The sequence below is a fragment of the Nanorana parkeri genome, unplaced genomic scaffold (assembly GCF_000935625.1).
Source record: "Nanorana parkeri isolate BGI_ZX_2015 unplaced genomic scaffold, ASM93562v1 scaffold403, whole genome shotgun sequence".
In the NCBI taxonomy this organism is placed as follows: domain Eukaryota; kingdom Metazoa; phylum Chordata; class Amphibia; order Anura; family Dicroglossidae; genus Nanorana; species Nanorana parkeri.
Window position 1 is genome coordinate 1,188,826 of NW_017306671.1, and position 25,592 is coordinate 1,214,417.

The 25,592-nt window shown below is 43.4% G+C and overlaps 1 protein-coding gene across 1 annotated transcript in view; it reads right to left on the bottom strand.

Annotated features, from left to right (window-relative positions):
* The window catches only part of LOC108789519 (LON peptidase N-terminal domain and RING finger protein 1-like), a 65,786-nt gene that overhangs the window by 2,423 nt on the left and 37,771 nt on the right, over positions 1-25,592 (bottom strand). The window contains exons 5-10 of the mRNA XM_018559553.1: positions 22,206-22,359; positions 15,195-15,291; positions 9,988-10,102; positions 9,778-9,899; positions 6,497-6,655; positions 2,786-3,098 (exon numbers count right to left, since the gene is read on the bottom strand). Of these exons, the coding sequence (XP_018415055.1) occupies positions 2,786-3,098; positions 6,497-6,655; positions 9,778-9,899; positions 9,988-10,102; positions 15,195-15,291; positions 22,206-22,359 (960 nt within the window). The remainder of the gene's footprint in view (positions 1-2,785; positions 3,099-6,496; positions 6,656-9,777; positions 9,900-9,987; positions 10,103-15,194; positions 15,292-22,205; positions 22,360-25,592) is intronic.

Consider the following 25,592-nt stretch of genomic DNA (forward strand, 5'->3'; position numbering starts at 1 on the left):
TATATATCTATATAGATATATATCTATATAGATATATATCTATATAGATATATAAATACATATACACACACACAGTATCTATCAGGGATGCACTGAAATTTTGGCCGCTGAAACATTGCAGCTGAAAATGGTACTATGGGCAAAATGCCGATAGTACCAAAACGGTGCATACCTAGCTTCTCTCCTTACCGCTCGGTGCCGGCTGCAAGCTTTGGTCTGTGTCCCCTCTGATGCCCGCTGCTCTTCCCCACCTGTGTCGGCAGAAGGGATCAGAGGGACAAAGAGCCGATCCACCTCGCGGCCTCCCAGTGGGGAGGAGAGAAGCTGTCAGGAGGCTGAGCGGGGTGATGCGGGAAGAGAGCTCAGCATCCGGTGACAGGCAGAGCACTCAGAATGGAGAGCGGAACACAAACACTCAGTACAGTGTGTGTGTGTGTGTGTTTGTGTGTGTGTGTGTGTGTAGTCATATCAAACTGACTGGTAAGATGACTTTTCCCTGCTGCAGGTAAGCAATGCAGCCTGGCCAGCTGATTGTTGAATGTGATGGGCAAATCTTGTTTGATTGTTGAATGTAATGGGTGAATCCTGTTTGATTGTTGAATGTAATGGCGAAATCTTGTTTGTAACTGGAATTTATGATGTTGTATGCTGACCGTTGAATCTTGTTTGATTATAAGATGGGTGAATCTTGTAACTGGAATCTCTCTACTATGTTGTATGCTAATGGCTGAATCCTTTTTGAAAATGATAGCCGAATACTGTAAAATACAGATGGCTGAATATCCAGCAAACATTTCCCATGTGAAACCTTTATAAATAGCCCCCCATCTTATCACCAGGTACTTTTGGGCCTGAGGATTAAACATCGTACATCTGCAGCACTGCTGAAAATATTTTTGTTGTTGTTGCAGGAATCTCATTAACACTTCAGTTCATTACTAAAGCAATTTAATTAAATAATATTGTAGCAATATTTACATTCTTCAAAACAACTGTGTGTTTTACTCTTTTAAAAAAAGTCATTTTTGGAATAAATGAGCCTTGCAGTGTGCCGAGTGGCAGCACTACTTTGCACAAGACGTTTGCGACCACTGCAGCGGGACAAGATTAATGCGCAGTGGCAATGCTGTGTGCGGCTTAACAATCATTAGTATACCTGCAGAGCACAGGGACAGTAATAGAACGCGGTGTCAGAACAGTGTGTGTTTAAGAGGGAGTGATAGAGAGCAGGGGAGCTATGACATAGATGTGTCTGTCAGGAGATAAAACATTCCATCTGTCATCTCTCCAGTCTTTCCCTCGTAAATTATACGTTCAAACTTTGAGCTGCGTTGGCTGTTTCATGAATACAGCTCAGGCCAGAGTTCATTGTAAGAAATGAAAAGCTGGACAGTTTTTTTTTGATGATGAGGAGCTTTAGAAATCATTAAATTAGAACCCCAACCAAAATAAATAGCCCTTTAGAAGATCAAATAAAACCTGCTTTTGATGCAAGATTCACCATCAATCCAGAGATTTCCCCCCTACAGTACTTTTTACTGATACTAGATGTCCTCAGTTGATGGCTAGCATCATTCAATATACTTTCTCTGAGATGAGATTGTCCTGGACCCGTCTGTTATTGGACAGTGAAAGGAGAAGCAGCACAGTGATAAGCTAATTTCTCTGTCACTCTGTTTTCCATTTCTATCAGAATGCTGTTTGTCAGCACATGAACTGATTGGCTCCTTGTGCTGCTTCCTACCCTCACACTTCAGCCCTGCAGTATAAGGACTGCAAGAGGCTGATGCCAGATTAAATTTAGGTACATACACTGCATTCAATTAAAACATACATTTACTGATGTATTAATGGTTACAAAACTGCATTAATGGTGTCTTCTATATCTGCCTAGAGTTCAGCTTTAAAGGAGAACTTTTATTCACCCTAGCAGTGGAGCTACCTCCGCACTGCAAGGGGTAATTTCTAATTTTTGTCTAGGTGCTTAAAAAACCGCAGAGCCTCGCTCCCCCTCCACTGCAGCAGTCTAAGGTCCCAAAAATCATCAGCTCTGAGCTCCGGCCGAAAAGAAAGATTAGGAAGGTCAACACCAGACCTTACTAATCAACCACTGGATCACCAGGGATTGTGCAATTCACCCCATTCATACCTGTAAACTGCAGCAGGAATCCCTAATCTGGGGATGCAGCAGCTGTTACCCGTTCAAGTTAATGATCAGGTGACAGCCACTGCAGTTAGGGATCAATCGCTTTCTCTGGATGCACGATCAATGCATCCAAGAATAGTGATTGTTTCTTAACTGCATGTTATCATATCATAATATATAATAATATATGCTGTAGCTTGGCACTGTGCCACATGACTGTAGCAATGTGTTGATCAGTGGCATTTTTTTGTGGGGGCATACAAAATTTTGCTATGGGGTCCTGTGATTTCTAGTTACACCCCTGACCATAGCTGATCACCTACCCATCCACATCCCTAGCCAATCTGCCAATTGGCCTACCTGAATATTGGGAATGTATTTACTGCACAGGTTTTAAAGCCACATACCAGAAGATCCTCCATTTTTGGGATCCAATGCAGCTGTCAATATGAAAGCTTTGGGTGATTTTACATTGTGCTTACAGTTTTTCCTTAAAGGAAACCGGCGCTGACAGAATTACTAAGAATGTCATTGCTGACCATTGTTAGCTCAAAATCAGACTGAAGTAAAAATATTTTTTTTATTAGTAGAGACACCCTTTAAAATCTGAGTTCATTTGATTTTGTCCTGCGCACTAACCTGTATGTTGTCGTCTTTCGGAGGTGGGCTGGTGTGATTCATGAAGATACCTCGAGGAGAACTCCCTCTCTGCTGTGAGAAGCATTCCTCCAGCTGCTGGTATACCATGTCATGTAATCTCTGTAACTCCTCCAGCTCTTCTCCCTCCACCTTCTTGTCCGACAGGTACTCTATCTCCGCTTTGTGATAACCATCCAACTGGCCTCTCTGCAGCACACGGAAACGTCTCCTGCCAACTGTCTCCACCAGTGACCGGCCGTCGGGCAAATAGTCCAAGTGCAAGATCTCCAACATACAGCCATAGTCTGCAAAGCTGAGCACATGAGAATTTGCTTTAAGTCATGAAGACCAACATAGTAGTAAGACCCAAGCAGACCTGTTTACATATCTACTGTATATAGTTAATAAGGCTGACAGAAGACCCATGCCCATTAAGGTTAATCTCCCACAGAGATTGTAGATTTGGTCCAAAGAAAGACTGGGCAGCTACTGCCAATTTTCCCACGCAATCTATCTTTGGATATTATAGGCCTGACAGAGCGATATTTTACACTTCAAATATATATGCAAAAATTTTTTTAGGAAAATCTGTCATTTTCACATTCATAGCAAAGCGAGAGGTTCTCTTGATGGGTCATCCACACACCCACCCACTGATACTTAGGCAAACTCCCTTGTCTGTCTGTTTGTCTTTTAGAGATGTAGGCAGGGCCGTCTTTAATACTGATTGGACCCTGGGCAAACAATTTCTTGCCCCCCCCCCCCCGGCCCTAACAGCAGCATACGGAAGAGGTGAGGGCAACACTATGTGATGCCGAACGCATAGTAAAGAGAATGGTGCTGCAAGGGTTGCTGCCTTTTCTTCAAGCGAATCCCGAACAGTCTAACACCACACTGCAACTTTTTTTAGAATAAACAAGAGAGAACGAGGAGAGAGGGAGGAGAGACAGACATGGGAGAGAACGAGGAGAGACAGCAAGGAGAGAGAGCGGGGAGAGACAGCAAGGGGAGAGAGAAGAGAATGAGGCGAGACAGCCAGGAGAGAGACAGCCAGAATAGAGAGCGAGGAGAGACAGCAAGGGGAGAGAGCAGGGAGAGACAGCCAGAATACAGTGAGAAGAGACAGCCAGGGGAGAGAGCAAAGAGAGACAGCCAGGAGAAAGATTGAGGAAAGACAGCCAGGAGAGAGAGCGAGAAGAGACAGACGGGAGAGAGAGAAGAGGAGAGGCAGCCAGGAGAGAGAGCTAGGGGAGAGAGCAAAGAGAGACAGTTAGGAGAGAGAGCGAGGAGAGACAGACAGGGGGGAAAGAGGAGAGACCGAGAGGAGAGAGAGGCAGGAGCGACAGCCAGGGGATAGAGTGAGAGACAGCTAGGAGAGAGAGCCAGGAGAGAGACAGGATATTCAATATCCTGGTGGGAAGCTGTGCGGAGTCTCAGGAGGACTATACAGGTTCTCAGGAGGGCTGTGTACGGGGTCTCAGACAGGCTGTGCAGGTATCGGTATCGGTGCAGTAGCATCCCTAGTGAATTATAAACGTGCAATGCATTTAGTGAAAAAATACCTAATATGTATTTATTCACCATAGGGTGATTCTGCGTATTTATATATTTCTGTATTTACTTCACATGTATATTATCATTAGATTGCATATGTAGTTGGTCTCTATAGCGCAGGGCATGTTTATAATTCAAGTTTTTTAGGTGTTGTATACAATTTTTAGCATGGCAGCTTAGGGATTTGTTGTTCCATAGCACAGATCCTGTTTGTAATATTATCGATAGGTCCATCCCTAGTATTGAGAGCACAGGAAGCTTTGCTGCAGCCATACATAGAACTTGATAATGACATTTTCTTTAAAAACTCTAAATCCTGCTTCAGCAGCATGGATTGAACTAGAGAAGCAATGTCAAGAACCTGCTCTGCATATGTATGTGTTGCACACAGTATATTTATCTGTTGCATACATAAACTGTGGCATATTTGGGCACTTACTTGGTGCGAAGGTCCAGAGAGGGGAGGCAGGAGGGGACACAGTGGGGGTGACATCAGGGCACGGTGTGGGCTCCCAGCAGGGCCCCAGACAACACAGGAGAGCAGAGTACGGAGAGCGGGAGGCGGGGCCGAGTTGATAGTGGGCGGAGCCCAGAGCCACGTCTAAGTTGCTGTATGTAGCCTCCTGTGTGTAGAGCACCGATGCTGTGTACACAGACAGGGGGCAGGGCTGGTGCAAGCCCCATTGCCTACACAGGTGAGGCTGCCAGCCCTGCATGTGTTTATCTTATGTGGGCTGAAGGGGCAGCTGCTTTGGGCCCCACAACAATGATTGGGCCCTGGGCGACTGCCCCTTTTGCCCTGCGTTAAAGACGGCCCTGGATCTAGGTATAATCATTGTGTAAGTGCCAGGTTTGCCTGTGTAGGAGCTTACAGAGGGTTAAGGTGTTCAGGCCTGGCAACTGCATCCTGGGATGAAAGGGAGGAAGTCACATGCTGCCCCCCCATACCCAGAAATACCCAAGCACTGTATGTATGAATGGAGCAGTAGTGAGGCATACCAAAGGAGAGTAACAAGGGGTAGGAGTAGTGGACTGTCAAGAGAAGCTTTCACCTGAAGGGGAAAGGACACATTCTCTTTTAGTTAGCAGCATATTTTACAAAAAAAAATAACTTTTGGAGCCCGATCATGGAACTCTAAGGGGCCACCATCTGTGGTGACTATTTTATTCAGAAAATACCAGGAGAGGAAATAGAGAGCGAACAGAATAAAAGCATGGGCACAGAAAGCAAAGGTATTGCTGTACTCTCTATTCAGTTTCTTGAGATCCATATAAAACAAAACAGCATGGAAGTAGGTATAATTAAACCTTTACCCTTTGCACCCACAGTCCTTTCTAATTATGTTTCCTGGAAATCTCCATAGAAGTGAACCTGTCCGTCTTTTTAAAGTTTTTAAGCCAAACCTTCTGCTTATCAGAAGTCGACAGTAGGTACCTACCATTATCTATCATTACATCTACCTTTTTCTGTACCCACAGGAAGTTCACCGATGCCAGATACATATTTTATCACTTTGATCTGACAGGATGCTTATTCAGCACAATACGAAGCTCGTCTCACCTCTCCCAAGAACGCCATCTAGTGCGGACCTTGCGCCTTTTTCTCAGCATCACAGCAAACTGTACAGTCATGCCAGTCATACATACCCAGCACAGCAAAACAAATTCTGTGCATGAGCTGCTATTTTGTATTGGTTGCAGGGACAAATGCACATAAGGGATCGGCAGTCAGAATGCAAATAAGTAATTGAAGTCAGAGTGATACATATTCAGCCAGACAGAGATTGTATTAGCAACCTCCATTTTGATAGCCTTACTCTTACTTTCCCTTACTTTGAGAGATGTTGCACAGCGTGTCTAAATTTGCCAACACAGCCCAATAGGAGCCAGAATTTAGGTACATTGCCCAATGCACTTTATAATCTAACAGACATGGTCAGATGCTCCCTCTCTTCCTCCACGTGTCTGCGTGAGGACACTGGTTTTAAGGGGTTTAAACTATATGAATCTATGCCAGCATAGAGAACTGACAAGGGAGAGCAGGAAATCAGAAATCATAACAAATGGTGGTACAGGACTCTAAATCGATAAAAGAAGCTCATATCCTCTACAGATTGGAAGACAATACAATGGAACAAGATAACATCTGTCTAATACCTCTTCCCACTCTCATAAAGGCACATGCCAAAGCTTTTGGTCCCAGTTTCAAGGCAGCGACGCATCATGAGACGATAACGTGGTTCAAAAACATGTAGAGGACAGGGCACGCCTGGAAAGGCCACGGTGCAAACAAAGATTGGCACATTGCTAACCAGGCTGAAAGAGAAAACAACACATTACTTGAATACTCTATTTAATTATATGTACATTACAAGCAATAACTGCAGAAATTTGATCTTGATCAAAACAGTGTGCTGCAGAGCGAGTTGGAGGAAAGGTATTTTCATTCTTTTTTTTGCAGGCTCGCATTTTGAGCCACTTAGGACACTGGCAACTATAGGAATATACAGTGCGGTCCCTTTAATGAGGCAGCCTGAGGCTGTTACCTCAGGTGGCATCTCTTTGGGTCACGTGGGGGGCAGTAGGCAGAGCAGCACATTGTTTGGGCCACCTCCTTTCCGGCCATAGCGCCCCATGTTGCTAAGAGCCGGATGGCGAGATTTAAGGGCCATACAAATCTGTCCTCCCAGGTCTTAGCAACCAGGGATGCTCTGGCCAGCGTCCCACCCAGCTCCTGGCAACCAGTGATGTCACGGGTAGCCGGGAGCTGGGTGGGACGCTTACCAGATTGATACCTATACCCCCACACCATCTTGCCCAATCCTTCCAGCCCCGCCCTCCAGCGCACTGCCTCAGGCTGCAAAAACGCTAGTGATACAACTAGGAATATAAAAAGAAAAGCATCCAGACAGTGAACCCCAGGATAAAAACTGGAGACACTCAGCAGGTAGTTTATGTTTGCTGAGTTTGTTTAAACCTGAACTCCAGGCAAACTGCTAAATATACAAAGGAACTACTTTTTCCTGCCTAAGGATTTGTTTTTCTGTCCATCCAGTTCTGAAATTGACACAGCACAGCAATGTCGGCAAACCAGTAATACTTTCAGGTCTTGACCCTCCCCAAGCCTGTGACTGGACAGTGAAAGTAGAAGCAGCAGACTTTTGAGCTCATCTCTCTTATACTCTGCCCTCTCCTACTATCACTATCCTCTATATAAGTAAAAGAAACTGCACCACAGCTGGTTTACTCCTGCTTCTCCCTCCCGCAGTCTGAGCTTTACTACACAAAGACTGCAAGAGGCTGAAACCAAGTCAAATTCAGGTACTTACACTGCTAGTAGTTATACTATAAAATGATGTTAATTATGTATTACAGAGCTGCATTATTGTGTGTCTTTTATATCAACCTACAGTTCAGCTTTAAATGCAAAATGTTCAGGTTTGACTATAGTGTACCTGTAAGGTTGTGTTATATATACACCATCTAGGGTGACCTTTTCCAAAGCCATGCGGCACACATGACTAGATGAGGTTAGTGGTATCAGGGGAAGCCAATTACAAGGGCACACCTCATTTTCAGTCTCTAAAGTCAGCAGAAAAAAAAAACTCAATCCGGGAACATTAATTACTGCAGAGACTCTCTGGGTAAGTGTATAAATCCACCTGCTGAGGCTTTATGTCAGCAGAAGAATAATTACTCAAGACCCCACAATTACTGAACTCTGTTATTCTTTTAAACTGTTCCCGTTATGGTAATTATCTTTTTTCAATATTAATGCCCTGACTCATCTGCATTCATTCTGAAGGGGAAGAGCATCTTTGGTGTGTTCACCTCCAATGCACACCGGCTGTTGTGTTTGTGTTCTGCATTAAAGGAAACTATAGCATTTTCTAGATTTAAAATCTGGGTTTGTAAAATGTTTCAATGTAGTTTGTAATGATATAGTTGTTTCTCTTTATCCCTTCCTACCTAGTTACTCTCCAGCTATTTAGTGTTCTACCCACAATACTTTTCTTCCCTCTCCCATCACCATCTCCCTATAGTTGGAACTCGCAATGCATCCCATGATAAAAAAACTCTACCTGGTTTTATCCTGCCTTTTCAAGTCCTTCTGCTCGTCCCTTTGCACAGAATGCAAAATAAATGCCAACGCACTTACAGTGACACTAAACTCAGGAGTTAAATCTTAAAAATACATTCTAGTACCCTAACTATTAACAACAATGTATCTTATTTATGTATCACTCAGCTGTAGATCCTCAAATCATCTCTGAATTGGTGCTGACACAGTTCCCTGTGGAGGAAGGGACATGACTGATGCAGGTCAGACCTGAACGAGAAGGAGTTAGGTGAGTATTGGATGGAATGTGTTTTTTTCTGTTGTGTTTGAAAAGGGGGAGGGAGGGCCAGCTAGCATAGTGATAGGTGGGTTTAGCTTGTGGGGTGGAGTTAAGGGGGCCATCTTACTGTGTAGTGTGAGGTAAGGAACCATTTAAAGTGGGAGCGAAAAGTAGTCAGTCCCGCCCACGCTCCCTTATAGTATTTCAGCTTGTTGTTTTTTATGTTTCCTAAGGGTTAGTTTCTGCAAGTGTGGAATTTAGGGAGGAGGGATACATTTTTCCTAGTTAGGGTTATGGGTATTCATTTTCTACGTTAAAGGTGGAATTTGTGTTTTGGGAAATATGACTGACTTATTTTTCTTCTAGGTTGGTCGTCCATTGGGCGGGTCCCTGGTGGTGCCATGCACCAACGACGAAGAACTGGCTCTCTGCAAAGTGAAAAGGAGCGGAGTAGTAGGGAAGTGCCAATGGTGGGGCTACTGGGCTCTATAGCTTGGTAGCCAGTAAGAACTTGGGCAACTGTTGGCCAGAATATGGGCGGCCGGTGTTTGGTACAGTAAACAATGGGTCATGGTACACACATGGTGTTTTTTGGCACTTGTTAGGGACCGAAGTATTTTTTCTTGCTACATAGTATGTTCTGCTATTATTGTATATGCTTACATCGCTGTGGCCATTCAACCTTTTAATAAATGTTATTACATTACATTATTTAAAATTACTGGTGTTTAGTGTGTTATTTAGGTAGGAAGTAAGGGTTACTTGGCCTTGCAGTCAGTCATGTCCTTCCTACTGAAGTGTGTGTTGGGAAGTTAGCACCGCTCCGAGCTCACTCCTGTGGACTGCAATCTCAATACAAAGTAGTAAAGTAAATGTGAGATTGTAGTCCATCACGGGAGCGAGCTTGGAGAGTTCTTAGGACAGGAAGTGCGTTACTAGCAGAATTACCTGGTAAAAACAAGGGAAAAGGAACCTAAAAAAATAAAATGCATGCAACCACCATATCTAAGAGCTGGCAAGCTAAAATATATTACCGTTTTGTTGCTGGGTATAGATGTGCTCTAAACCTGAGTTACTAGTTACTGGTTAAGTACTTACTTGGACATCTCAGCAATCTCCGTAAGACGAACCTGCTTCCTGTCAGCCACCTCTGAAGGAAATATGGCTTCCATGAGGTCCACCAGAAGAGCAGTGACATCATAACAGCCAACCCTCAGGTACTGCAGCAGAGGTACGAAGTGTCAGTGCAAGAGGCAATGCAGCCAAAACAAAAACAACAGAGTCTACAGAAGTGAACGTGCATATTACCTCTCGTAAGCTCTGCTTGCACAATGGGCAGTAAGGCTGGTGGTCCAGGCAGCGTAACAGGCACTCCTTGCAGAAGTTGTGACCACAAGGAGTGGTTACCGGCTCCAAGAACATCCTGACATATTACAAAAAAAAAATTAGCTTCTCTATAAACAAAGTATCAAAATAATCACATAGACAAAAACTTAATCATAAAACTAATCATCTACTCCTGTTCATCTAAAAAGATTGCTCTGATAAATCAGAGTCACAGCCAGGGAAACCTGGAAAGAAAAATAAAAGTGCTGGACCTGCAAGGTTTATCCTCCTACTGGTTTAGTTGGCCAATTATGATGTGAGAGAGTCATTACAGGTGATCTGACTACCAGACAGGCAGCTTCCACATCCCAGGGGATCTCTACCGTCTCCTTGGTTTGTAATGTCAAGTTGTAGGATATTAAATTAAAGCCCCACACACTGTTTAATAGTCCAGATACATCTTTATTCAATGTATGGTTGAGGGAACAGTAGAGAAATAGCCATTGCCAAAATGTTTCAGGGGCTCATTCAATTACCCCCTTCATCAGGGCTTACTGAGGGAGAACATGTAGCAGGACTGTGATGGCTCGAACTTGGATACATTGTGTGAGAATGCGTAGAGCTTTTCAGCAGCTGATTTGGCTGCACAGGAATGCACAGAAAACAATACTGACCCTTTTTTGGTACCACAACACACAGCAATACAATACCATGTGTTGCAATGTTAAAATTAAAGGCACCGCAAGGTACTAAAGGGTGCAAGGTGTGATCCCAGCCTAGAGTGACCCTACTGCAAACATAAAATTTGAAAAAATGTAGGGGACCAGAATATGGGCAATCCTGGAACAGTTAGTGGTTTATCTTCAATACCGGGTACATTGGCTGTAAGTTATTATTATTATTATACAGGATTTATATAGTGCCAACAGTTTGCGCAGCGCTTTACAATATAGGGAAGACATTGCAATTACAATACAAATCAAGACAAGATGGTAAGGAGGGCCCTGCCCCTGAGGGCTTACAATCTAAAAGGGAGGGGGAAGTGAACAGGGATTGGCAGAGGGTGGTTGCTAACACTGAGCGGTTAGTTAGGTGGATGAGTCTGGCAGCTGCATTCATGATAGACTGAAGGGGGGATAGCCTGTGTAGTGGAAGGCCAATGAGGAGGGAGTTTGCAATAGTCAAGACGAGATATAACAAGCGTGTGGATGAGTAGTTGTGCGGTTTCTTTGGTCAGGGAGGGGCGTATTTAGGAGATGTTACGAAGGTGAAGATGGCAGGATTTAGATAGTGATTGGATGTGGGGAAGAAAGGTGAGGTCTGAGTCAAGGATGACACCTAGGATCTTAGCATGGGAGGAGGGGTGGATAGTTGTGTTAACAATCTCAAGGGAAAAGTTGGGGGAAGGTGCACGGGGTGGAGGAAATATCATGAGCTCAGTTTTTGAAAGATTGAGTTTTAAGAAGTGTTACGACATCCAGACGGATATGTCGGATAGTAGATTAGTGACACAAGAGGACACTGAGGGGGTGAGTTGTGGAGTAGAAAGATAGATTTGAGTGTCATCGGCATAGAGATGGTATTGGAAGCCATGTGAGGTTAATAACTGACCAAGGGAGGAGGTGTAGATAGAGAAAAGAAGGGGTCCAAAGACAGAGCCTTGGGGGACCACTACAGAAAGAGGAAGAGGAAGGGCGGAGTTAGAGTTGTAGGTGACGCTAAAGGAGCGCTTAGATAGGTAGGAGGAGAAGCACGAGAGAGCTGAGTCTTGTAGCCCATGTGACTGGAGTTTTTTGAGGAGGAGCAGGTGGTCAACAGTGTCAAAAGCAGCAGAAAGATTTAAAAGCAAGAGTAGGAAATAGTGGCCTTTGCTTTTAGCAGTGAGGAGGTCATTAGTGAGTTTTAGGAGGGCGGTTTCAGTGGAGTGTTGGGGGCGAAAGCCAGATTGTAAGGGGTCAGGAAGGTTGTGATCAGCAAGGTGGCGACTTAGGCGGCTGTAGATGAGGCGTTCTAGGAGTTTGGAGGTGAATGGGAGATTGGTCTGCGATTATTGAGGTCGGTAGGGTCCATTGAGGGTTTTTTGGGTATTGGGGTGACCAGGGCATGCTTTAGAGGGGAGGGAAAGATTCCTGTAGAGAGTGAGAGATTGAAAATATGAACAAGAGAGTCTAGGATAGAGCAAGAGGGTGACTGAAGTAGCGGTGAGGGAACAGGGTCCAGGGGGCAAGTGGTGAGGTGGTTGTCAGAGAGAAGCTTTGTAACCTCCTCTGTACTTCCTCTTTGAAGGAAACACCTTTTTTTTTAATTTTAGCAAAATAAAATAAAAGCAAAATACAGGTTAAAGCCGTAAAAACCAAAAATAAATGTTCACAAAAAATGCCCTATATTTCCCTTTTAATATAAGATTTCAACATTTACAACACACAGGCAGCACGACCCGTGACAGTCTGTATGGGAAAAGGTTTGACATATATAGTATGTGCAAATGGGTAGAAACACAAAATAATGTCATTATGGAACATGCAGAAGGGACTAGATAGATGTGGCACTTTTTTTTAATACTCTAAAACACAGTCGTGCACATCCTGGTCACATATGCATTGAGGGTTCCCATCAGAGGTGACAGACAGCTCTCTGGTGCAGTAGTGAGGCCCTTCAGCAGGTGTCGGTATGTATGAGAAATCACAGCGCTGTGTTCTTTTCTACGGTACAAGGACGCAGTCTCTGCAGTTTTGGCCGTCTGCATGGATTCCGGCTGTGTTTTTTGCAACAAAGAGGCTCCTTCCTGCTTCTGGTCTCCAGGGAAACGTTCCAACCTCTCCAAATCCCACTAAATGTGCCTCTAAATAGACTCAAGGACTGTCACGCTGTTCTGTGCAGACAGCAGTCACGGCAACGTACAGCACGCAAGAAAAAGAGAACTAAAGCTAAACCAACTTCATTACCAAGGAACCTAGGAACAGTTGGGTACCATGAGGCAAAGCTGAACAAACATACACAGAAATTGTCTTATCACTAAAGTCATGTAGACACTTTCATAGTTTATCCATCCCCGCTACATATCATATGTAGGGCCACTGACCTGCTTCTTTCCTGGGTTTTTAAATACTAGGAGATATCTCCATACTGGAGACACCCACGGCATGCAGCAGATATCTTGTTGTGGTGGGGACTGGTAAGTATAAGACTGGCATGGGAGTTGGCGTTCAAAAAGTTTCAGTTACTCTTTAAAGGTCAACTCTGAGTTCATTGTCGTGCACTCATGCTGCATATATAGTAAATATATATATTTGTTATATGTTCTTTTAGGTTTTTTAAACTTGCTAGTCTTGCAAAAAATACCCTGCGCTGTTGTAAAGTCGGACTGCTGCTCTGACACAACGCAGCATGAGTCTTCAACGGTTTGACACCACCCAGCACACCAAACCCGTACACTGCTCCATTCAACATTGCTGATCAGGGAGTGAGAGCACTGTTAATTAGAGGAGTTTGCAGGGTGGGGGGTTTTGAACCACTGGTGACCCGACCCAGGTTGTTGCATTGATTGTGAAAGCAGCTGTCCAATCCTCCAACATGTTGCCAGAGCAGGTTACTTTAACCATTGCTGCAAAACACAGTAAGAAAAACCTAAGAGAGCAGCTATGTACCCAGACTACATTACAGTAATAAATACAGTGGGTTCAATTGGGCTCTAAGTCTAAATTGAAAATGTTTGCAGGCTTAGTGATAAAATATGTATTATCCAAATACTGTATAAAGGGTCATATTTGCCCCCTTTATCTCAAAGACAGGTCACCTAAGATCTGACAGTTTCTACCCATTTAGGAAGGATGGGGCTGCCTCCAGTAAACATAATCATTACAGGCATTTATATAGCACCAACAATTTACACAGTGCTTCATATGTTATACATTCACATCACTCCTTGACTTCAAAGAGCTTACAAGCTAAGGTCCCTATTCTATATGCACACTCATACTAGGACCAGATCAGAGAGGAGCCAATGAATCTAACAGCATGTCTTTGACATGTAGGAGCAAACTGGGGTACCCGGTGAAAACCCACACAAGCACAGGGAGGGAGAACATGCAGAGTTTCCTAGCCAGGATTCAAATCAAGGACCCCAGTGCTGCAAGGCAGAAGTGTTAACAACGAAGCCACTGTGCTAATCTGTATATATTTATAGTTATATATACAATGAAGACTTCTATTTGTTTTCTTTTTGCCCTATACTATATATATATATATATATATATATATATAGATATATATATATATATATATATATAGATAGATAGATATATATATAGATATATAGATATATATGCAGATGGCAAGAAGAGAAAAACTCAGAGGTTCTAACTCTTTCCCACTCTATGCAAAGCAGATTTAGCTGGGGTTGTTTCTCAAAAAAAGTATTTTCTTTTATTGTTAAGTGAATTATTGTTTACAAAATTGATTTCCTGTTTTCAGGTCACAAATAGGAGTATATCTCTAAACTTGAGAAACGCAACAGATTCTGTTTGACTAGATAATTTCTGAACTCAGCAGAATCAGCTCATTATTGCCGGGGACATGACAATCCCGATATTTGCTCTTTTAATCTTTTTGAAACCTGGAGTGCTTATTTGGAGAGAAGCCCAGATCATCTGCTTGGTAATTGACAATAACAACCTTCATTTCTCTCTAAATAAGGCATCCCTTTGCTTTGCCACTTGTGTTACAGAATTAATTAGATTTCGCCATGATCTGCAGTGTAAAACTGTCCGAAGATATTACGGGATGAAAGTTTACTAGGAAACAATCACTGAAAGATCCTTTGCAAGCCCAATGCACACACAGGCCCTGTGGATCCTTCCACACTGGCAGTAAAGAAGGCCCTTGGGGGCAGTTTTGACCCTTGACATCAGCTCCTAAATGATAGATATTGAAGCCCGTTTACCTCTTTAGGTAATACAGAGTATGTTGAACATTAACATGCATTGCATTAAGGCTGGAATGAATGGGCTGTCAACGCACCCCAGCGCGCTTAAACAAGCACTAGACTCTTTTTTTTCTTCTGCATTGTACTGTGTATAGCCAGCTGTACACTGCTGTGCTCATTCAGTAAGGCAGTGCAGTACACTGGGTAGCAGTGGAGGTCACTGCACTCCACCTTGCGTTTTATGTTCTTATCCTTCACAACTTACCGAATGCACAGGGAACATTCCACATCAGAAAGGCTCAGCAGATCTTTCAGGGATGAACTGGGGCCGATTTTCTGAGTACCATCTTCTTCCGAAGTGTCTAAAAAATAAATTGGAAGTCTTAGAATGACCCACATGATTCTCCAAAGTTCCCATTCTATAGTGATGTACCAGTGCTTTGTAGGTATGTACCTGTGTATGAAGTCATAAAAATGGCAAATGTCATCAGGGCTGCCATCAGGGGGGTACGGCCGATACTCATGTAAGGGACCCAGGCAGCCTGGGGGGGGCCACCCAGGACCCTTACATGAGTATTGTCCGACAGGGAAAGGCGAGGAGGCGGCCGGGCCCCCGCAGCGCCGGGGAAGGCCTGGCCCTAGCAGTGCACCGCTGCTTGTCTGATGTGGGACCGGACGGAAATGACATTACTTCCAGTCCGGCAGCAGAGGAGGCCAGGTGTACAGGCACCAGGAGCAGGTAAGAGGAGCTGGGAGGGGGATGAAGCCTTGACCAGCCCACCTGAGACCCCTGCAGAGCCCACCATAGAGAGTAAGCATCACTAATGGTATATTGCACTGTATATGTACCACCAGCTATAGAGGAATACAAATCCCAGCAATACATTATACACTGTATGTATAATGTGTTGTACTCCTCTATAGCTGGTGGTATTCTGCATTGCGCTGTATAATATATTATTGCTGGGATTTGTAGTGCTCTGTAGTTGGTGGTATTCTGCATTGCTTGCTGTATAATTTTATACTTTATTGCACACCACGCTTGACTGATGGGACTGGCTCAGTGTTCTCTGTACAGCACTTCAATATATGCCAGAGCTATATCAATGTATAATAATAGTGTGTGACTGTGGGGGGACATTTGAGTGTAAGCTCCTCTGTACAGAGACTGGTGTAACTGGCTCAGTGTTCTCTGTACAGCATTGTGGTATATATCAGAGCTATATAAATGTATTATTGCTATACAGGATTTATATTGCACCAACAGTTTTAGCAGCACTTTACAATATAAGGAAGGCATTACAATCACAATTCAAGACAAGATGGTAAGGAGGGCCCTGCCCCTGAGGGCTTACAATCTAAAAGGGAGAGGGGAAGTGATACCTGAGGAGGTTATCCACATAAATGTAGAATAATAACAGTGTGGCGGCGGTGCGGGGGAAGGGGGCCCGGTCTAAAGCCATTTAAGGGGCCCCAAAATTTCTGATGGCTGCCCTGAATGTCATAACAAAACACCCAAGATTGGTGCAGGGACACATAGACACCAACTACAATTGATCTTGCACTGGTCCGATATTGTAACATTTCTCCGCACCGTGCCGTGTCACGTGTGCGTCCCAGCGTGGAACGCAGCAGAGGGAGAAGCCGCCGAGGGTTTCCTCCCCCATCAGGGGAGGTACTGTGCGCTCCACGCTGGAACGCGGAAATGCGCCGCGGCCGTGACGTCACGCCTATTTAAACTTGAACCAAACGCTGCAGGGTGTTCACTATTGGGTTTCTCATGCCCCAACACCCTGGAACCTCGTTTTCAAGGCAGACTGCTCGCCAGGACCGAAGGGAGGACTACCCTACTGCTTAAACAACTGACCTGTGTCACTGCTGATCCAGCACCTAAAGCGCAAGTACCTTAAAGCCCTCTGGGCTTCTACATGTATGGACTACCTAAATCTTTAGTTCAGTGCGAAGTGTGTACTCATAGATCTGGACTGCCTAATACCTAGAGAATTGTGTTATCTATACATGTCTGGACTGCCTAACCCTATAGATCCGTGAGGAGTGTATACACATAGATCTGGACTGCCTAAAGCTAAAGTATATGAGAAGTGTATGCATATATATATATATATATATGGACTGCCTATAGCTATAAGTACTGTGATCTCTTGGCACTTATAACTGTTTCCCAAAACCGCATGAGTTAAGCAGACCTTAATCAACACCACCAAAAGAAGCTCCTTATAATTCCAGCTGGGCTTAGGGGTTACTAACTCCATCTCCTTACATATTCTTTTTATTACTTTCTATTACGGCTCATGATGCAAGAACCCCAAACTCTCCGCCTATGATTGAGAGTGATGCCTGGGGTTCGTGACTGAGCGCCGTATAGATACCTCTCCTTGAAACCTGAACTTCCGCAGTTGAGATCCTACTCACCTTATAGTAACACCAAGCGGGCTGTGACAGATATCAGCAGAGAGAATTCTGATTGGCTGTTATGGTTACTGCACTTAAAATGTATTTCTACTTTTGAATCCAAATTGGAATAACACCTGTTTTATATTTGTTACATGTTCCCATTCACATAGAATAAGCTGAAAAAATATTAAAAAAATGCTTCTTTCAGTTTTACTTGGGTTAGTGGGTTAGGTTTCTTGGTTTCTTAAACAAGAACTCCGGGAATTTTGTGCTTGTGTCAGGATCCAGAGCACCCCCAGGTGGCGCTGGAGCCGGGTCCTGCAGTTCCTGTGCTCGCCTGCGGGTGTCTCCAGCAGCCAGGAACTGTAAGGAACCTGCAGCTCCGGTACTCACCTGCGGGTGTGCCCCAGCTGTGACTGCTCATCCCATCACCTGGTGCTTCCTGGGAGGGTATTTAGGCCCTCCCTGCAGTCAGGAAGCTGGGTCAGTATTGTGTTGCTAACCTGACTGATGCCCTGAACCTTGTGTCCTATCTGAAAACCTGTCACCGACCCGGCTTGTTACCCGACCACTCTCCGTTGAATCCTGTAACGCGCTGTCCTCCTGTTGTTGACCCGGCTTGCACCTGACAACTCTTCATCAATCCTGTTCCTGTACCGTGCTGCCCTCCTGTTAACGACTCAGCTTGTACCTGACCACTCTTCTGGTATCCCAAGGTCTGCTGTACATCTGCAGGCCTGTTACCTCTCTTTGTTGGGTTTGTAGTTTTGTTGATGTGGAACCAATAAACTGTGCATATAACCCTATCCTGTGTGGGCATATTAATTTGGTCATCCTGTGTGGGTACCTGCATGTGGTGTGAGAACGCCTGTGCAGGGTACCCTGACAGCTTGTTTTGAAGTGCTTGTTTTGTCTAGGTGCGAAAATAAAAGTTATACTCACCTGAACCTTAGAGCTGGCTGACCGGTCCCTTCCAACCTCTCTCCCCCTCTGCTCCAGGGGTCTAAGATGCCGTGAGTCATCACGTCCAATACACTGTGTATTGGACTCGAGGACGCCAGGGGACATACGATCCTTGCAGTGTAGAAGTAGATAGGCTGGAGAGCCTAACAGCCAGCTGCAGAGTTACGATGAGTATAACTTTGTGTTTTTCGCATCCTAGACTAAAACAAGAGCAGTTAACCCTTGCAGTGCGGGGGTAGCCCCACTGCCTGGGTTAAGAAATGTTTTTATTCTCTAAGGATTCAAATTTCTACTTCTGCTTATTTGTAATGTTAGGAGGGGTTGTGAGGGGTTTGATCATTATATTTTGTAAAGTAGATATGAATACTGCCTCTCCTAACAAAGGGTTAAAAGATTATAACCCTTGCTTGTGCATTGTATTTTAAAGAACGTTAACACAATCCTCAATTTTGTCCTAACTTTTACAAGGACAGATCGCTGTGGAGGTGCTCAGAAAAAAACTGGATTCCGCCACCTTGCTTGCTGCAACAAAACATCTAAAAGGTAAGAAATATTTTTTGAAAAATTATTTTTAGTTGTGCTGTGTGAATGCGAGCACATAACAGACATATAGGGAGGTTTTCTGAAATTAGATTGCAAAAGGGGAAATACACTTTAAGAACTCTTTAGAGGATAAGCCTGAGAATGGCTTTTAATATATCAAGAGGAAACGAAGGGTGTATGATCTCTGAAGTTTAGCTTTGGTGCCATCATTGCCAGACTATTACATTCAGCCTGCTGGGATTTTTAATTAGAGAATTCGGCAGCAGAAGTAAGACTCCTTTGCTTAGCTTCTTAGTGGCTGAATCATAGCTTGGAAATCTGGGGCTGTCAATGCTTTACTGGAAAAAATACTCCAGTTTACAACTGAAATAGCCAAGGGGACTTGATCTTTACAGCTGAGCTCTGGGATAAGCAAATATAATCTAAATAAAGAGGCATGTGTATTTGTATTACTTGAATCTTAATGTGCTTTGTGTATTTCTCCAGGATCTGTGCAGTAAGAGAACCGCTGTTTGACTCTCCTATGTGCTGGCAGCACAGGGTATTTTAACCCTTGCTGCAGCACTCAACAGTATAAAAACACATTCTATATTCACCTTTTTCATATACACAACACCTGCCATCATCTAGACAGTTATTTTTCAGTACTAAGACTGTGAGCAGCCAAATCCCTGTCACTAAGCAAAGTCACAGTATTAAAGTCTCCTCAGCTCCACCTAGTGGCCATAATAGCGCACAGCTATGTGAACGGTTTATAAATAACCCCCCTTAGTGTAATTGCTCTCACCCTGGCACTTCATGCAAAAGGAAAAAAGGGTGAGAACTATGCAAAATAATTGTCTAATGAAAAATAATGTATGGGAGGTACCATGGTTTATAGAGATGAAGACTTCATGGAAAATATTTCAATGCTGGCGGATTTCCTTGCAAAATACAATATAAATGTATTCTGCTGCCTATTATTTAACAGCTAATTACCTTGCCTGTAATGGATCTAGAAATAAGAGCACAGATAGAACTCTATCCCCTGAAAATCCTTTCATAGGTAGAGTAAGAATGTGCTAAAAGGGAATCATGAATAGAAGGTTGGGTGCTCACAGCAGCTCAAGAGAGGCCAAATCATTATAAAGTAGAGAAGAATTGCATTCAGGAATCGTACAGCGCATTGTACACATATTTAACTAAAAATATTTGTCAGCTCAATGACTACATAGACCTATTCAGAGGGATAGTACAGGGAGAAAATGTACTATATATGATAAGCTAAATATATAGGTTGAAGAAGGAACTCCAAGTAAACAGCTGCAATACATATACTGGAACTGTTGCCGAAGGATTGGTATTTCTGTCTATCCAGTTTTGCGATTTACATAATTCTGACACAGTAAAGCCAACCTGGAGAGGTGACTTGTTTCCCCTGCAAAGCAGCCTGATCACTAGACATGTGCGATTTGTTTCATTACGAATCGAAATTCGTACGAATTTTCCTGAAATTCGTAAATTCGGAAGCATCCGAAATCCGAATGGCAGTTTCCGAATTATATCCAAAATACAAAATTCCGTTAACGAATTTCGGATCCGAATTTCTTTGAAACAGGAACTAATACTACCCCTGTAAATGAGGTTGAACAACATGACAAGATTTTCTTTTAAATCCAAAATATGGATCCGCTGCTGTGAGGGTTGCATTACAATACACAGGCAGGAAATATGAAATTCCGTTGACGTATTTTCATTCCGTTACGAACATTCGTTATATTGAAGTTAAAAAGCAAAGTACATTTATATTGGAGTCGATGGTAGTTTTTTTTTATCCGAAATACGAAATTCGGATACGGAATCCGTTAACGGAATTCGTATTTCGGATAAAAAAACAACTACCATATCGACTCCAATAATAACAAAGGTATTTTTGCTTTTTAACTTCATCATAACGAATGTTCGTAAAGTTACGAAAATGTGCCGAAACTAACGAAAATTCATATTTTTTGACGGCGCACAAGTCTACTGATCACCCTTCTGCCCCCAGCTTGTGATTGCACACTGGAGGAGCAGCAGCAGCAGATGAGGTCATCTCTGTGCTCCTTTCAGCACATGAATACTGCAATACAATTGACTGGCTCCTAGTGCTGCCTCCTCTCCTCCAGTCTGAGTGCTGCTGTGCAGGGAGTTAAAAGAGATTGTTACCAATTAAAATTCCAGGGCCAGTTGCATTAGAAAACAACATATTCATGTTTGATGAATACATAATTGCATTCATTAGCATTTGTAAAGATGCACCAATTGGGCATTAAGGTTTCCTTTAAGCTCGTCTAGTACAATGCAGGCAGCCATTTTGCTCTCCAATCTAGTACATTTATGGGTTAGGATTTTATTGATTGGGTTTACATTAGGGATGTTCAGATACCAAGTACCGTACTTAGTGCAAGTACGTGTTCAGATACTTTTCCAGCTTGAAGACTAGACTAGAGAAAAAATCAAAAGTTAGGAGGCAGCTGTCATTTTTAACCTCTTGCCAGATTTTTTTTTTTAATAAATATATACTAGGGATAAACCGATACCATTTTTTCAAGTACTGATATTTGTCCGAATACTCGCAGAAAGTACTAATACATTTTTATTTATTGTCATGTCATAGTTTTTCTAGAACAATACAGACTAATGATTTCAGGACAGTGGTAGAGCGCCAGAGCTAGGTCCCTGCTGCAACCACTGTGACCCTGGTAGTTCTCATGAAAATGCCAAGTATCAGCACTGGTATCTGAACTAGTATCTGGACATCCCTAGTTTACATATACTTTAAGTGGAACTTTACATAAAAATAAAAAATTTGTAACAGGAATGCTTTTATTGCAGAAGAGAAACACTATGGGGTATATTTATAAACTGTTTGCACATTGCCCTGCAAATATCTGTGAACATTCATTTTGGGTGAATAATGCCAAAAACAAATCTTCTTAATATATTTTTTCCCAATTTGAATGTGTTTATAATATTACATTATGATCACTAGATAGAGCTTTTCCAAGTTCAAATGTAGTGTTTTGTAATAAGACATTATGGCCACGAGATGGCGCTGATGGGTACAGGAAAAGAGTATTCAATCCCTATACTCCTTAGCTCCTTGTAGAGGCCATAATGTATATCCCATTTTGGAGCGAATTGCCCTGTTAAAACAACAGGCCAATCCAGATGACTGAAGATTCCGAACATAGAAGAGAAACTTGACCAAGATGTGGGTGCCAGTAAGAAAGCTTTTGGACATTGCTTCCCTGGAGAGAAGGTGAGTATAGTTCTGCTTTAAGTGACACTATAGCGAGGCTATTTACCACCACCTTCAATTCCAACTACTGACCTTTTAATTTGAAATGCTTACTTAGTCTGTCCTTGTCTGGTGGTGACAATTCATCTGGCTCCTTCCTCTTTCTCTGTTCTTGGTTTATGTCAGCAGACTTTGTCATTCCATTACTACAGGGCTCTGTGAGGGAGGTCTTCGTATTGCCTTCAAGCTGTGAGATGACAAAACAGTGACATTTAATAAAGCATGCAAGCTTACAAAACCACATAAGTATCTCTAATATCCTCAGAAGAGATTAAATGTATCACACAGTTAATGTAACTTTGTACTGACTTGCATTCACTTTCATATTTCTCAACTTATTTACATAAATGTTACATTTTTTGCTGCTGGTTGATGATGGAGTTATGGGGGGGGTGTTAAAAGAATGAATAGGTTAGGGATTATTTTTAGAATACCTCCTACAATTCCTTTGTTGTTTATATATATTTTATACACATAATTACTTGCAGTGATATGAGGATCAGTAAAGCACCAATCACTCCGCCACCATGGTAAGCAGGAAGTAGAGCCTGCATATGTCAAAATCCTGGGACAAATCCCAGGAACCAGGTAGCCATTGTTTCTTAAAAATTAAAGCTGGTGCCTAACATTTGAGTTTTTTCCTAGTATTTGTAAATGGAGCTGACTCTTGGATTGGACAAATCCTGACTGTTCCTGAATTGGACAGACTGGCTCCTAAATTCCATAACAATTTGTCCACCCCTCACATGGTATATATGCGTTGGCAGAGCTGAGTAGCAATCATGCCTCTCAGTACAGACTTGTACTTGGGTTGCGGAAAAAGGAACACGATGTGTCTGATCAGGTCTGTTAGATTGAAAAGTGCACTGGGTCTTACTCTGGTGCCTATTGGACTGCATTGTCATTTTTAGAATGCCTGCAAGCTACAGGCAAGTGGAGGTATGTTGTTAGTGCAAAGTCAATATGACATACCTATTTCTGTGACTTCAGCTCACCTTTAAGCTAACATTAAGGCCCCATTCACACTGAGCCATGCGCATTTGTCACGCGATTTGCATTTTGCGCGATATCGCGGCAAAATCCGCTACAAAAAGGGTCCTGCTGTAGCGACGCACGACCCGCGACGCACGACCCGCGACGCACGACCGCGACGGACAGAGCCCCATTGCCATGCATTGGAGAGAGATATCGCACGGTAAATAGCCGTGATATCGCGGGAATTACCGCGCGATAAATCGCTCAGTGTGAATGGGGCCTTAAGCATCAGTCCCCTTACATTCATACTTTTGACATTGTGTGTCACGTTATGTGCGTTTGTCTTATGTCACACATAGGAGAGCCTACTAATTTCAATGGGCAGCCCTATATACAACAAACACAGCAAAGAGGCTAATGCACTTTTTGAATGTTTGCCGCAAGCAAAATGTGCAACTTGCTTGGCATGTTTGAGGTGCCAGTAACAATAAATGACACCACAAGCATTACATGTTTTTTGAAGGAGCAAAATTGCACGATTTTGTACACATTCATGTGCCAAACTAGTGTGAATGTGGGCTAAAGTGTATCTATTATTGCACGTATCCCAGCGCACTGCTAACCGTAGAATCCCCATATAATCCATGGTGGGTGCTGCAGCGAAAAGCAGTTTGCGCCACATTAGTAAATATTAGGAAAAAGAGAAGCCACCGGTACCCCTACTGTGATACCATTTAGGGATGCACCGATACTACTATCGGTGCTGATACAGAGTATTTGGGCGAGTACTCAGCTACTTACCCCCGATACCGGAATTTCCGGTCAGAGGGAGATTTCCTTTTCACCTGCAGTGTCACGAAGGAACATGGAGCCAGCTTCCCGGCCAATCAGGAAGCTGGGTGGCGGGTAATGACTCGCCTCCAGGCTTCCTGATCGGCTGGAAAACCGGCTCCATGCTTTTTGGCCGGCTCGATGCTGATTGGCTGGGAAGCCAGCTTCCTACCCAATCAGCATCAAGCCGACCAAACAGCATGGAGCCGGCTTCCCAGGCAATCCTGGATAATTACATTCTCCCCCGGCTTCCTGATTGCCCAGGAAGCTGGCTCCATGCTAGCGGAAGTACCGGTATTAGTATTCGGTATCGGCGTGTACCGAAAGATAAATATCGGTACTTATACTCGATACCGAAAAAACGGTATTGGTGCATCACTATTACCAATACATCTTTTTATTGACGCACGTTCACATCATCACAAAGCAAGTGATGTTTGGGGGCCGCATAGGGTCCCTTCCTCAGGAAAACAACATCATATTGTTTACTAATTAAGGGCCCCTATGTGGCCCCCTGAAGCGTTGTTTGCTTTGTAATATTGTGAACGTGCATCAATAAAAACATTTATTGGTATCACAGTTGGAATGCCAGTGACTTCTCTTTTTATTCAGTATTCACTAAAGTGTATCTAAACCCTAAAATAAAATAAAAAAAATTATATATTACAGCTTCAATCCTTAGATGCATTAGTTTTCACTTTTCTGGCTAAGAACATTTTCAGTAAGTACAGAAAACATTCTATGATCCTGCCAGAAATGTGTCCTTGTCACTTCCTGTGAGCTTACAAGAAAAATCAAAGAACCTTGGGTCTATTCACAAAGCAGCCGAAGGATCTAGCTGTAGCTTCGGCCCCAGGACCCCTTCAGTTAAGTAGAACCGAAGGGCTGCTTTACGGGCTTTTCACAATAGCCCGTACAGCTCCCGAACTTAGTCGAGCCGAAGGCATATGTCTCGGCCTGGCTGAGCCCCGCTGAAAGCTGAAGTTGACCGAGAGGCTGGCCATTGGCCAGCTAGCCAGGGACACTGATCTCCAGACAGAAAACTCTCCCAGGCGCTCCGGGAGTCTCCCGCTCCCGACCGCCAAGGAGGGATACACTGCTTTTTCTATTTTTTTTTTCTTTATTCTGACACGGAGCCGTGTCAGAATAGAAAAAAAAAATACATTTTTGCCCATAGGAATGCGTTGCTAGATTCCTATTGGCTATTTCAATTTGCAATAGCCAATAGTAAACTAGTATTGAACCTGCCCTCTGCTGATGGACCTGATGGAGAACTCCGTGTCAGAATAAAGAAAAAAAAAGAAAAATCAGCTTCTGTCTCCTGGGCGGCTGGGAACGGGAGACTCCGAGAGCGCCCAGGAGTGTTTTTTTTTTTTGTTTTTTTTTACGGCAGCAGAACCGCTGGATAATAGAAAACTATTGGGCAGAGCTAGCTGTCATTGCTAGCTGCGCACAATCATTTTCTATTTTTTTTATAACTATTTTTCTGTTCTGCTCGGTCCCTCTGAGGGACTGAGCAGAACAGCTGAGCCGAATGCCGCCAATCGGCATTCGGCTATTCACTCACTGCTGTTCAGCATCTATAAGAATGAACCGAACAGCAGCGAGTACGAT